The sequence below is a fragment of the Varanus komodoensis genome, unplaced genomic scaffold (assembly GCF_004798865.1).
Source record: "Varanus komodoensis strain SLA01 unplaced genomic scaffold, ASM479886v1 scaffold4, whole genome shotgun sequence".
NCBI lineage: Eukaryota > Metazoa > Chordata > Lepidosauria > Squamata > Varanidae > Varanus > Varanus komodoensis.
The window spans coordinates 14,179,168-14,190,282 of NW_025335941.1; the positions used below are offsets into that span (position 1 = coordinate 14,179,168).

Consider the following 11,115-nt stretch of genomic DNA (forward strand, 5'->3'; position numbering starts at 1 on the left):
ATTAAGTGAGATGTTGTTCTTCACACAAAGTCTCTCTCTCTCTCTTACACACAGCTTCTTTAGTTATCAAATCTACCTTCAAGTATTTCTATTACCAGTGCTTCCTAAATCATTTTCACTGCCTCTTCCAAACATAGCAAGCTGTGAACACAAAAGGGGCCTCTTCTTTCATATACCAATGTTGATTTTGTCCCCACAGTGTACTTTCCTCCTACTCAAATCAAAGTAGGAGGAAAAAAGTTTCTTCCTTCTAGTTCCTGCAGTTCATTCACAAATCAGCCTAAGCCACAAACTAAGAGCACTTAAATATGAGAAAGCCCTTACATATAAGATTGGGCTGCAAGAGTAGTACTGTTAAAAAAAACACAACTGTTTGGCATGGGTATATTTAATTACTGGTATGGATTTTGTCTCTTGTTGGAAGGAACACAACCTCCCCCAATGTCCTTCCCAGAGAAAGGTCCAGATTAGGTAGTTTTGCACCCTGAATTGGCCACCATTGGCCAGGGAAGGATGCGACTGAAACAGGAATTGTGCTACTTATTTGAGCAGGAGCAGGGACTGCCTCTCACTAGTCACACAGCAGTGCAAGCCTAGGGCTGTGACAGTCCAATTATTTGCAGTCCGGCTGAATCCAAAGCACCTGCAGATGCCTAAAGAGGGAAGGGAAGCCAACAGAGGGGTGTGTGTGTGTGTGTGTGTGTGTGTGTGTGTGTGTGGAGGGGGCCAGGGGTACTCAAAGGGTTGGTGGGAATTCTTTGGTTTTAGTCTAATCCCATATGTTGAGGACACCCACAGTCCAAAGCTTGGACCAGGTTCAAGCATGATTATGCTAACATTTTTACTCAACCATAAGTTCAGGGTCCCCATCTGTACTGAGACCCTATTGTCATTGGTAGGGGACCCCTTAAGATTCGGATCAGCCCCCTTGGGCCACCAGTAGATGCAACGGGGGGGGGGGACCATCACGACCATGCATACGTTGAAAGTAAGGTCTGTCTGGGCCCGAAGCCCCGTTGACTTCAGTGGTGCTTACTTCTCATCAGACACCCGTATAGGGTTCTACTGCAAATACCTTTACATGAAGGAAAACCTGGGGAAAAATTAGTAAGCAAGCGTGCCTTGGCCTTCTTAAGCAGCCTCCCACGAACGAGTTAAATCGAAGCACGTCAGGCGAGCGAGTTTGCTTGTAGATCCAGCCGCCTGGCAACAACCCAAGGGAGCGCTTTACTTGGCAAAATGTATCGTGGAAGCCCCCCTGGAATAACTGCTTTGACCTCTGCAGTGGTTTGGCGCTTGGTTGACTTTTTTGAAGAGAGGCGAGTAGTCCTCGGGCTTGATCCTTAATAGCAGAGGGAGAAGGCTCAAAGTAAAAGGTCGTGTCCCATTTCTGAACAACCTGCTTGCAAGAAAAGGCGGCTCATAGATTTCAGCGGCAAATGGGTTTAGGTAGATCACATCTTGCTTCACATGACACCCTTTGGACTAGTCTGATTTCCCCAAACCATCTTGGAGTCATAGAAGAGCCAAGCAAGATGCCCCCCCTTTTTTTTAATGGTGGGGTCCCCCTAAAATCCAAGTTTACAGTTTGTTGTTTGTGAACCGGTCACTTGCCGAATTCGCGAGGCCTTCTACTTGCTAGCGTTTCCTCGCTTGCTTTCTCTCTGCCAGTGCTTAATCCCGCGTAACTCCGGCTGCGCTCCACTGTGCCGGGCGAAAGGAGCGCGCTCGCCGGAGCAGCTTTCTTGCCCGTGCTTCTCAGCTTCCGAGCTGCCGCCTGCAAAGGGGCACGTTGACGGGACTCGCCGCGAGGAAGCCCCACTGAACTAAGAGCGGGGTTTCCTTCTGAACATGGACGCTGATGGGTCAAGGTACGCCGGCCCTAAGCGCGCTCACTTCCTTGGAACAGGTACCCCTCCCCTTAAAATTCATCGCAGCTCCGTGGGCTGCAGTATTATTCTCGCTTCTCCGAAAGCGTGCCGGAGCTAGACTTCGGGGATCACTGAGAATCATCTTCCCATTCACACCGTCGAGAGTTAAAGTGCCACTTGAGCCTCAAGGCCGAGCCATGTCCTGGCCGCGGTGGTAGCGAGGGAGATGCGTTAGATTTTGCGGCGGGGAAGTGTGAATGTGAATGCCCCGCTTGTGAACTGCCTGACCCCCCCGCGCTCGTCCGGACCTAAGTCCCGGGATCAAGAGCGTGCCTCTACGAGCAACACACAACCTTCCGGGAGAAGCGTTGCCTCGCAGCTCTCGACACTATACACTTGGCCTCGCCTTCGCAATCAGCTCCCCTGGTGCACCATTCCTTCCGCCTGGAATTGCTTTCCAGACACAGGGATCGGGGGTCTTCACAAAGGGAAGCTCCTAGCGTCCCGATTATTTTTCCATCGAGCCAGCCTAACAGTAAGCTTACGTGGCCGTTGTAGCTTATGCTGTGGGGAAGCCGCTCTCTGAATTAGGCCGCCTACTAAGTCTTTCAAGTATTCCGTGCACCCTTCCCTGTCCAGGGGCATCTCAAGAAGCGATGGCCTCTCCTTCGCAGGCTTCACGTTTCCGCGCGCCCTTGAAGACTGACAGCCACCAACCAGTTCGTGCGTGGCTCATCCCCTTCGAATTTGAGCAGAGCTTTTAAAGAACCACGACATCAAAATCCGATTACCTGTCCAGATCTGTTTTAAGTGGCAGCCGAGCAGGATGAAAAAGAGTTCCCGCTTCTCCCTTGATTTCGCCTTTCTCCCACCCACTCCAGCTTTGAAAACTGTCCGTAAACTCTCCGGGTTCTCGCTTTAAAGATGAAGTTTGATAGGTTAAAGAACAAAACAAAACAAAGCTCTCAAAGGTCGGATGAAGAAGGTAGAAAGCAACCATCGAACAGAGTGAAGGAGTAATGTCAAGAAAGAGTGCCCTTTTTTGCTCAAAAAGTGTGCGTCTGTTTGTGTCTGCGCATACATGCATGCAACGTCCAGTCCTGCACCTTCCTTTTAAAGTACACACACACACATATATAAAACATCTATTCAAGAGTAATTACCATGGAATTCAGTGGAAGTTGCTGCACAGTAAGTTGTGTGTGCAGGACTACAAGCTAAGACCACAAAAATCAGTGCTTTCAACTGAAATCAAAATAGGAATGGGAAGAGAGATTAAAGAAGAATATTGAAAAGGAAAAGGAGAGAGGAATGCCTCTGAAACTTCTGGAGCAGCGAGCAGTTCCCCAAATCAATTTCTCATCCTACATGTCTTTTTTAGCCTCCACCCCTTAAAATCCTCCCTTTAAAGAAGGCTGTAACTGAGCTTGGTTGTTGCTATTGCTTATACATAGCCCTTCTTTGTAGGTCTAACCAGATACTTTCCAGAAAGCAGGTGGTTGTGGTGGTGGTATTTGAATAATTTTAGGGGGGAACTAATGGCATCTAGTTACTTTTCCAAATACCTGCTTCCATAAGAGCTTGCTTGTTGGCATTCTTGGGCTGACGTTCCACAGTCAGCTTCTTGTAAATGAGTTCTAGGAAAGCCAAAGACCCAAATGGCTCTGCTTTTAAATAAAACTACTGATAAGTTTCCTGGCATTGTTATTAGGTACTAAAGCACCCACAGTAACTACACAGTTGCTGCCCACAAAGTCCAGACCTGCAAAGTGAGAATACTTGGCTTTGCATTCCCTTCTTAAATGTACTTTGTTGGATGTGGATACTATTTTTTTCAATAAAATGTATTTGCAGGCAAGTGTGCTTAGATTTGCAGATTTGCACAATAGTTCTAAATTTCTTTACTTAGAAGTAAGTTTTGCTGACTTTTAAATAAGGGTGTGCTTCTCAGTAGGGCTTACTTCTGAGTAAATACATTTATGCTTGTAAAATGGACTGCCCATGATCTTGTGCCAACTGGTGGTAATTCTACCAGTTGCTACAGGTAACTTCCTTGATTCTCTTCCACAGTACCTTTACAATGAAAAACTATTCATTATTGTAAAATGCTACTACTGATGATAATAAAACTGAGAAAGAGTGCTGAACTGAATTAAGTTATTTTAAATTTGAGTATTCAGGTTTAATTGACCTATAGATCACATCTTCAGAGAAAATTCCACATAACATTACCCAAATCACTCTGGAAACCCAGGATTTCCTTTATAAATAAAATAGATAAATTAAATGAAAAAAGTGAATAAATTATGACTATTGGTTACATGTCAAACTATAATAAAATAGTATACGTTAGAGTAATCTTCCCCCTCCTTCACGTAATTTTATTTTTGCTTGCTAGCTGGGTAAATTGGGAAGATCTAATTGTGCTGTGGTTTCGAACTGTTGATACACCATTCAGCTTGCGTAAAATATATTTTTATAAACTGAGCAGTCTAGCAAAATATTAGCTATCTCCAGTCAGCAAGTTCTTGCTTATCTGTTTAGTCTGTTTTATAATGTAAATGTTTGTGTTTCTATGCTTCTTTTACAGCCTTACTTACAAGTCACTCTCTTCTGGGCCCACAGACTTCTTTTTCTTTCATAGCTCACTAGAGTTTCCAGTATCATGTTGTATATATACAGAGCTGAAAATATACTTTTTTTGTAGATTTTTTAAACAGGCAAAAATGTTCCTCTTGTATTTGAGGTTTTTTTTAATAACTAGTATGTCTATACAAAGAGACATGCGTAGTGTCAAATAATATTTCTTTAAAATGTGTTCTTTTCATTTCTAACACTATAGTTTATGGCTTTGTACAACTATGATTTTGCCACCACTGGAAAGATGTAAAATACTGCATCTTGAGCAATATTGGTGGACTGTCAAATTGTTAATGTCTTAAAACAAATTGAATAGGAAAATAATAATTAGTGAATGAATATGTAATCTGATAAATTTTTATATTTATTTTGTGTGGAAGTATTAGTGAGAAGTAAGACCCATTCTTTTCAATAAGTATGGTTAGGAACAGAACAACTGGATTTACTCAAATATGTACCACCCTGTGTTAAAAGGGGCTTATTTTCTACTAACTGTGTTCAGGATTTCACCCATATAGCGTAGCCCTAACCAAGCTTATTCAGCCATAGGATCCAGTATTTCAGTGGCACTGAGACCAAATAAATGCGGATAGGGTTGCAGCATTAGGTGTATTTCCTTTTAAAATAACAACAGCAGCAATAAGGAGGGAATTCCATTAATGCCATGCCATACTTAGTCAACTTTTATGATCCTTCATTCCAGAGGTTTCTGCAGCTTTCAGGGGAAAGTGATAGGAGGTGGCCCACTAGTGTTGGAGCACTGAATCTCTGGGAGTTCATCTGCCTCACTGCTCTGTCTGTCCACAGGTACTTGTTCAAATAACAGTCCTGGGGCCTTCATGAACTCTGTTGCATCTGCTCCCCCGGATTAGCTGGCTTTTTGCCAGCAGGTGTCTCACATCCTGCTCCCCACCCCACCTTTGAATCTTTCTGCCTGAGGGATTTTCCCCCGTGACATCAAACACCTTTTTTCTCTCCCATCCATACACCCCTTTTTACAAATAGGGATCTTTTGAAGAAGCAGGCACACAGAGAGACTTTGGAGCATGCACAAATTAACATATGCAGATTTGCACAGTTTCTGTCCCTTGGGCCTGAACCCTGGTACCTCAGTACTGAGCACTACCTTGGCCAAAACTTTTTTGGTATACGTGCCCCCAGAGAGACTGCCTGAACATCTGTGGCAATGAATCTGAGTGCTATCAGACCAAGGGTCATTTGGACAACAGAATCAGAAGTGGGCAGACATATGCTTTTGAATTCTATATACTTTCAGGATGAAAACTGAATGGCACATTTTATGGGAAAATTGCATAGTTCTTGTGAGAAGGATCTGCCTTGTTTACCCATACACCTTTTTCTGGTTTCTGCTTTTTCCATAAACATTTGACTAACCTCGGTGTGCATTTTAACAAAGAAGATGGGGGTGCAGAGTGGAACAGGAATGGGTGCATGTGAAAAAGTGCATGGACTATGGCATTCCATTAACAGAACAGGATAAAAGATGATTGGACAGAGGAAAGCAGAATATCCACACAAAACAGAAATCTCAACACATAGGAGCTTTCACCAAAAGCGAATATGTGTTGTAGCTTGCCTGGAACATGTGGGTCAAACTCAAATGAGGAATGCAGTGTCAGAATTAAAAAGAGACTTGTGAACCTTCAGCAGTTACGGGAGTTTGAACACTCTGATTGTATGTTATGTGGAAGTGTTAGGTGGAAGTACGTGCTGCAGATTTCAACCAGATGTCAAGGCAGCATGTGCATGAGAGGAAGCGCAGTGAGAAGGCACATTACAGCAATAGCACCGTGATAGGGGAACCCACTAGAGGAAAAAATAATGGCAGAATAAGATTAAAAATTAAATGTTTAGACCAAATGTCCCACAACTCCCAGCATGTCACACATTTGCATAGGATTGCACCCTCAACCACAGAACAGGAACAACAGGGAAACATCAAGAACCTCTAAAGGCATGTTGTTCAGTGTTATTAGACAGAAAATTAGAGGGGAAGTGGTTAAATTATACATTAAATTAGTAATGAGAAAGTCACCAATACAATGGGGAGATTATTTGAAGTCAAAAATAGATTAAATTTTCAGAGGTAGGAAAACACCAAGTGAAGGCAACTTCCTTAGCGAATACAGCTTCCCCAGCATTTTCTGAAAGTGAATGTGACAAATTATAATGCCTCAGCAATCCCATGATGAACAATCTCTTTGTTCACTGTAAATCATTTACACTGCATTTTTGATGTGCAAGGATCTCCTTGAGAGACAGCTCACTCTTACACTTATCCTGTAGTCGGGAAGAAGTGAGACTGAGGGATATACAGAGCTGCTACAATGACCGAAAGTGTGGGAAAGAATGTTCTCTGCTTCCTATTGCAGCAGGTGAAAGGGAATCATGCATTTTCTGTGGGATGAATGCACAAGTATGCCTCCTGCATCAAGAGAAAATGGAGAAAATGTACGGCTAGCTTCTTTGGTTATTGCATGAGGACAAAAGAAGAAGTACTGCAGCATTTTCTCCCTTTGCATTTAGTAATCTAAAAGCACTCTCAGTGCATTTGATTTAGAATTAGTTATTCTTAGAACCCAACTGAAACAAATGGAACAAGTTAGTCATGTCTGACCTAAGTCCAGTTGACTTTGATGGGACCACTCTAAGCATGAGGAAGTTTGAATCCAACCCAGAAAGTCCATGGCAGAAATACTTGAACTTAGATCTATGTTCACTACTACATCTGCACCACAGGAAGGTCCTGCTGATGTAGATGAGCATTTTCTGGCGAGCTTACGCTTGCAGTGACATATGAGCAGTCTCTTCAGTCCTTTGCTATCCCTGCTTATGTCAGCTCTCTCTTTAGTCATTATTTTTGCAAGAATATAGCTTTGCACAGAAGCACCAATGGGCATCCTGATTCTGTTACTGACACAGTAGAAGCGCATCATGATGTCCTGCATTTAGTCACCACATCAGTGCAGCATCCCTTGTGCTGGTTTTATGGAAATGAAGCCTTTCCCCAAGGAAATACTTGAGATTGAGATTTACTGTGCTCTGCTGTGCTCAATTAGCCTGTGCGTTTGCATCACAACTTTTCATTTACCTAATGATCCAGACTGAGTCAATTTCTCCCGGGTTCTACTGAAATCAGTATGAAAAGTTAAGTATCACTTAAATCTCACTGGTTTCAGAGGGGTCTAAATGTAACTTATTTAGTCCAAATTAACCTGCACATGTTTTTTCTTGGTTTGTGCAATGTGAGTTCTTCATATTCATTTAGATAAAGTTCACATATTCAAATTACCTTCAGGATTGTTCTGTTTAATCTTTCAGGTGGTGGCATTAGGAGATGTCCCTGATGGGACTTTGGTCACAGTAATGGCTGGAAATGATGAAAACTACTCTGCAGAACTCAGAAATGCCACTGCAGCCATGAAGAATCAAGTTGCAAGATTCAATGACCTGAGATTTGTGGGTAGAAGTGGAAGAGGTATGCATTTTTTAAATATATCAAAATTTGTCATATTTTAGCGCTAAGATTTAGATGAAAACTCTGTGCCCAAAGGTCTTTATGGCATTTCTCAAACTTGTTTTCTTTTTGGCAATCATCATTTTCACTTCTGTAGAATCATCTTAAAGTAAGCAGTTTGAGGATTTCAGCAATTAAGAGTCCAGTCTAAGTCCATGTTCATGCTGTTGTGTAAATGATTACAGAATGTAGTCAAATTATATTTCATTTTCCAGTAGTGCAGACCTGTCATCAGAGCTATGGAGCTTTTCTCTACAAGACATTTATTGTGCACTTGACATACTAACAGCTTCTTTAGGAAATAATCGTGTTCCTCTGGTTTCACTTCCGTTTGCAAACTGCACTTTCAGCAAGTAGTTTTAGAGCAGAGGAAAGGAGGTATTGCTTCTGATGGCAAAAGAAAATGCAGTTTCCAGTTGTGTACTCACACTATACTGATGTACCAAAATTCCATCTAGAGGTTATATGGGGAAAAGCAGGAAAGAAAGCACTCATGTAGTGCTCAGATCTTAGTACTGCAGCAAAACCAAAAGTAATTGCAGTGGATTAACAGCTTTGAGTAGAGAAACACATAGTGCTGTAAAACATACTATTTGTCCAGTGGTGTAAAGCGATTGTGAATGCTTGGATGCATGAAATTCCATGTGAGTGGACTGTTCATTCATTTCAGCAAGGAAGGTAACTCTTTAAGGAACAGATCCTAACATTGAAGCAAATGATAATAGTCTGCAGATTTTTGCTAAAATGCATATACATATGTGCAGATTTTTGCTAAAATGCATATATAGTCTCACACTCATGAGTCACACTCAACACACTCATGCACGTAATGCTTTGTCATCCAAAGATATTTTTAAAAATGCTTTTGAATTCATTTTATTATGGCAGAAATTAATGTTTAACTATACTGCTTCCTGTAGAACAAATCAAATTGAAATCATTTTTCATTCCATTTGTATGTATGTAATTGATTTCCCTAATCTAGCTAGTCATGCAGGTAACATAATTCAGCTATTCATACAGGCAACACTTAATTTGTAGCTGAAAAGTTTCCAGATGAAGCCCATAACACAGACTATTGCACTTTTAGAAGTAAAACTATAATGGCTTTAAAAATATTTCCTATTTATTGCAATTTAGATAGCTTGGATCTCTATTTGTGGGAAGGGGTTAACTGAAATTATTGAACTTTTAATGACAAAAATAAAAATAAGTTTTTTGTTAAAGTTTGATGACTCTTCAAAAGTGCAAACAGACTGTTGTATTTTTTAATTTACTGGCATAGGTGATCTTCTATAGAGAACATTTTTAAATCAGAGTGTTATTCATTAATTTTCCTGTTTAAAGGTCTCTACAAAATTTTAGTATGATGTTTAGTTACTATAGCTTCAACTGGGTTTCCCTTAATAGTGAGGATAAGAACATATAGAAGAAAAGCAGGTATAAATCAATGTAAATATGCTGAATTGCAAGTTAAGTGCTCTTGATTTCAGTGAACTTACATCTACCTCAGAATTGTGGTCCACTCCAGACTTAACTCATACTTGGAGCAGACCAATTGAAAAAAATAGACGTATGTGAGTCATGCCTCATGCTAGCCCTGCTGATTTCAGACGGATAATCTGACTAACTCTGGCTCCAACCCTTTGCTTTTTGTATATACAAATGGCATATATAAGAGTGGAGGTACAAGGTACGTTTTCATCTTCAGGGAGGAATGGGGATTTCATGTCCTTAATAGTTCTGAAGAAAGTAGAATTTTAAGTTAGTTCATCACTGTCCTGTAGTAATAGGTGGAAAATCTCCTGCCTGTGATGTGGGAAAAGGTACATTTCTCTTGATCAAAACAGAAACTATACAATGGTTTGTACTTTGTTTTTCTCTCTCTCTATCTCTGCAGGGCGGGGGCAGGGGGAGAAAGAGAGACTGGTCTTAGCTATCTTCATTATACAGTCTCATGGCCACACATATTTTCATTGATTTTCATGGCTATAACCATCTCCTGTAGTGGTGACAGTGGAAAAATGCTGCTGCCATTATAGAAATGGAGACTCTTTGCACACTTACCTGGCTGAGGATTCCCTGAATGTGAAAGAGTAGCAGGCAGCCACCCACTTCGTAATCCAATGCTTATATGATAGTTTAGGATTTTAACTCCCTGAATGTTGGCTGATATTTATGCACATTTGATTTTGGCAATCTCCCACATTTTAAGGAGGAAGATCTCCTAAAATCAGACACCCAGGTCACTCGTTGCTTTATGCACAGGGTGACGGTGGTGCGTGCCTGCGCCTCCTCTCTGGAGAAAAGCCTCATTTCGGTCAGTGTATGAACTTGCCTGGTGTTCACACGAGCGTGTGCCTGAGGAAGGCTGAGACTGCTCTCATGGCAAAAAAGCACTGCATGAAGGGGCTCTGTCTGTCTAGCTGCAGATATCATTCCTGAACATTGCATAGCTGGGCCGATTCCCGCCCCTTACTTTTATCAGAACTGGGATTAGTCCTGTGATTTGTACACAGCAGTCATTGGCTGGGTTGTGCTCTCACTGGGGAAAAGAAGCCTAGATGGTGATTTACTGTGTTGTTCAAACACAGTGATGTGCACCGCAGGGGGTGGCTTCCAAATCACCCTGGAGCCCTGCACAAGCCATGTGTTTGGGGGTGGTTTGGAAGTCGGCTGCATTATACACCTTGCAAGGTTCAGATGACAACCCATGTGCCACAAGGCAATGAGGGAAATCATGTGGTGCATAACCAGCTTCTATGGAGTGAGGAAAGGAAGTCACCATAGGTTCTTTCTCCACTGATCATATGAACACAGCCATTATTTGGTGTTTTTTTTCCAAATGAAACTCACTTTTATAGACTTTCCTTCTTTTCTGAAATGTCTTTGCTGCTTTTTAAGTCTGATATGCTGAATTAGATGTCTTTTAACTTAGCTGAGTTGCTTCTGTGAGGAAGATAATTGCTGGGGGAGAAATATCTGCAGTTAGAATTGTAGCTTGGTGATGCTAACGAAGAATAATAATAGGGTAAAGCAGAGAAAATTATATCCATTTACTGAAAA

At 41.7% G+C, this 11,115-nt stretch overlaps 1 protein-coding gene across 3 annotated transcripts in view; it reads left to right on the forward strand.

Annotated features, from left to right (window-relative positions):
* RUNX1 (RUNX family transcription factor 1) overlaps positions 1–11,115 on the forward strand; it is a 207,364-nt gene that overhangs the window by 112,931 nt on the left and 83,318 nt on the right. For all 3 annotated transcript variants that reach the window (XM_044442324.1, XM_044442322.1, XM_044442323.1), the window contains one exon: positions 7,854–8,010. In XM_044442324.1, the coding sequence (XP_044298259.1) occupies positions 7,854–8,010 (157 nt within the window). The remainder of the gene's footprint in view (positions 1–7,853; positions 8,011–11,115) is intronic.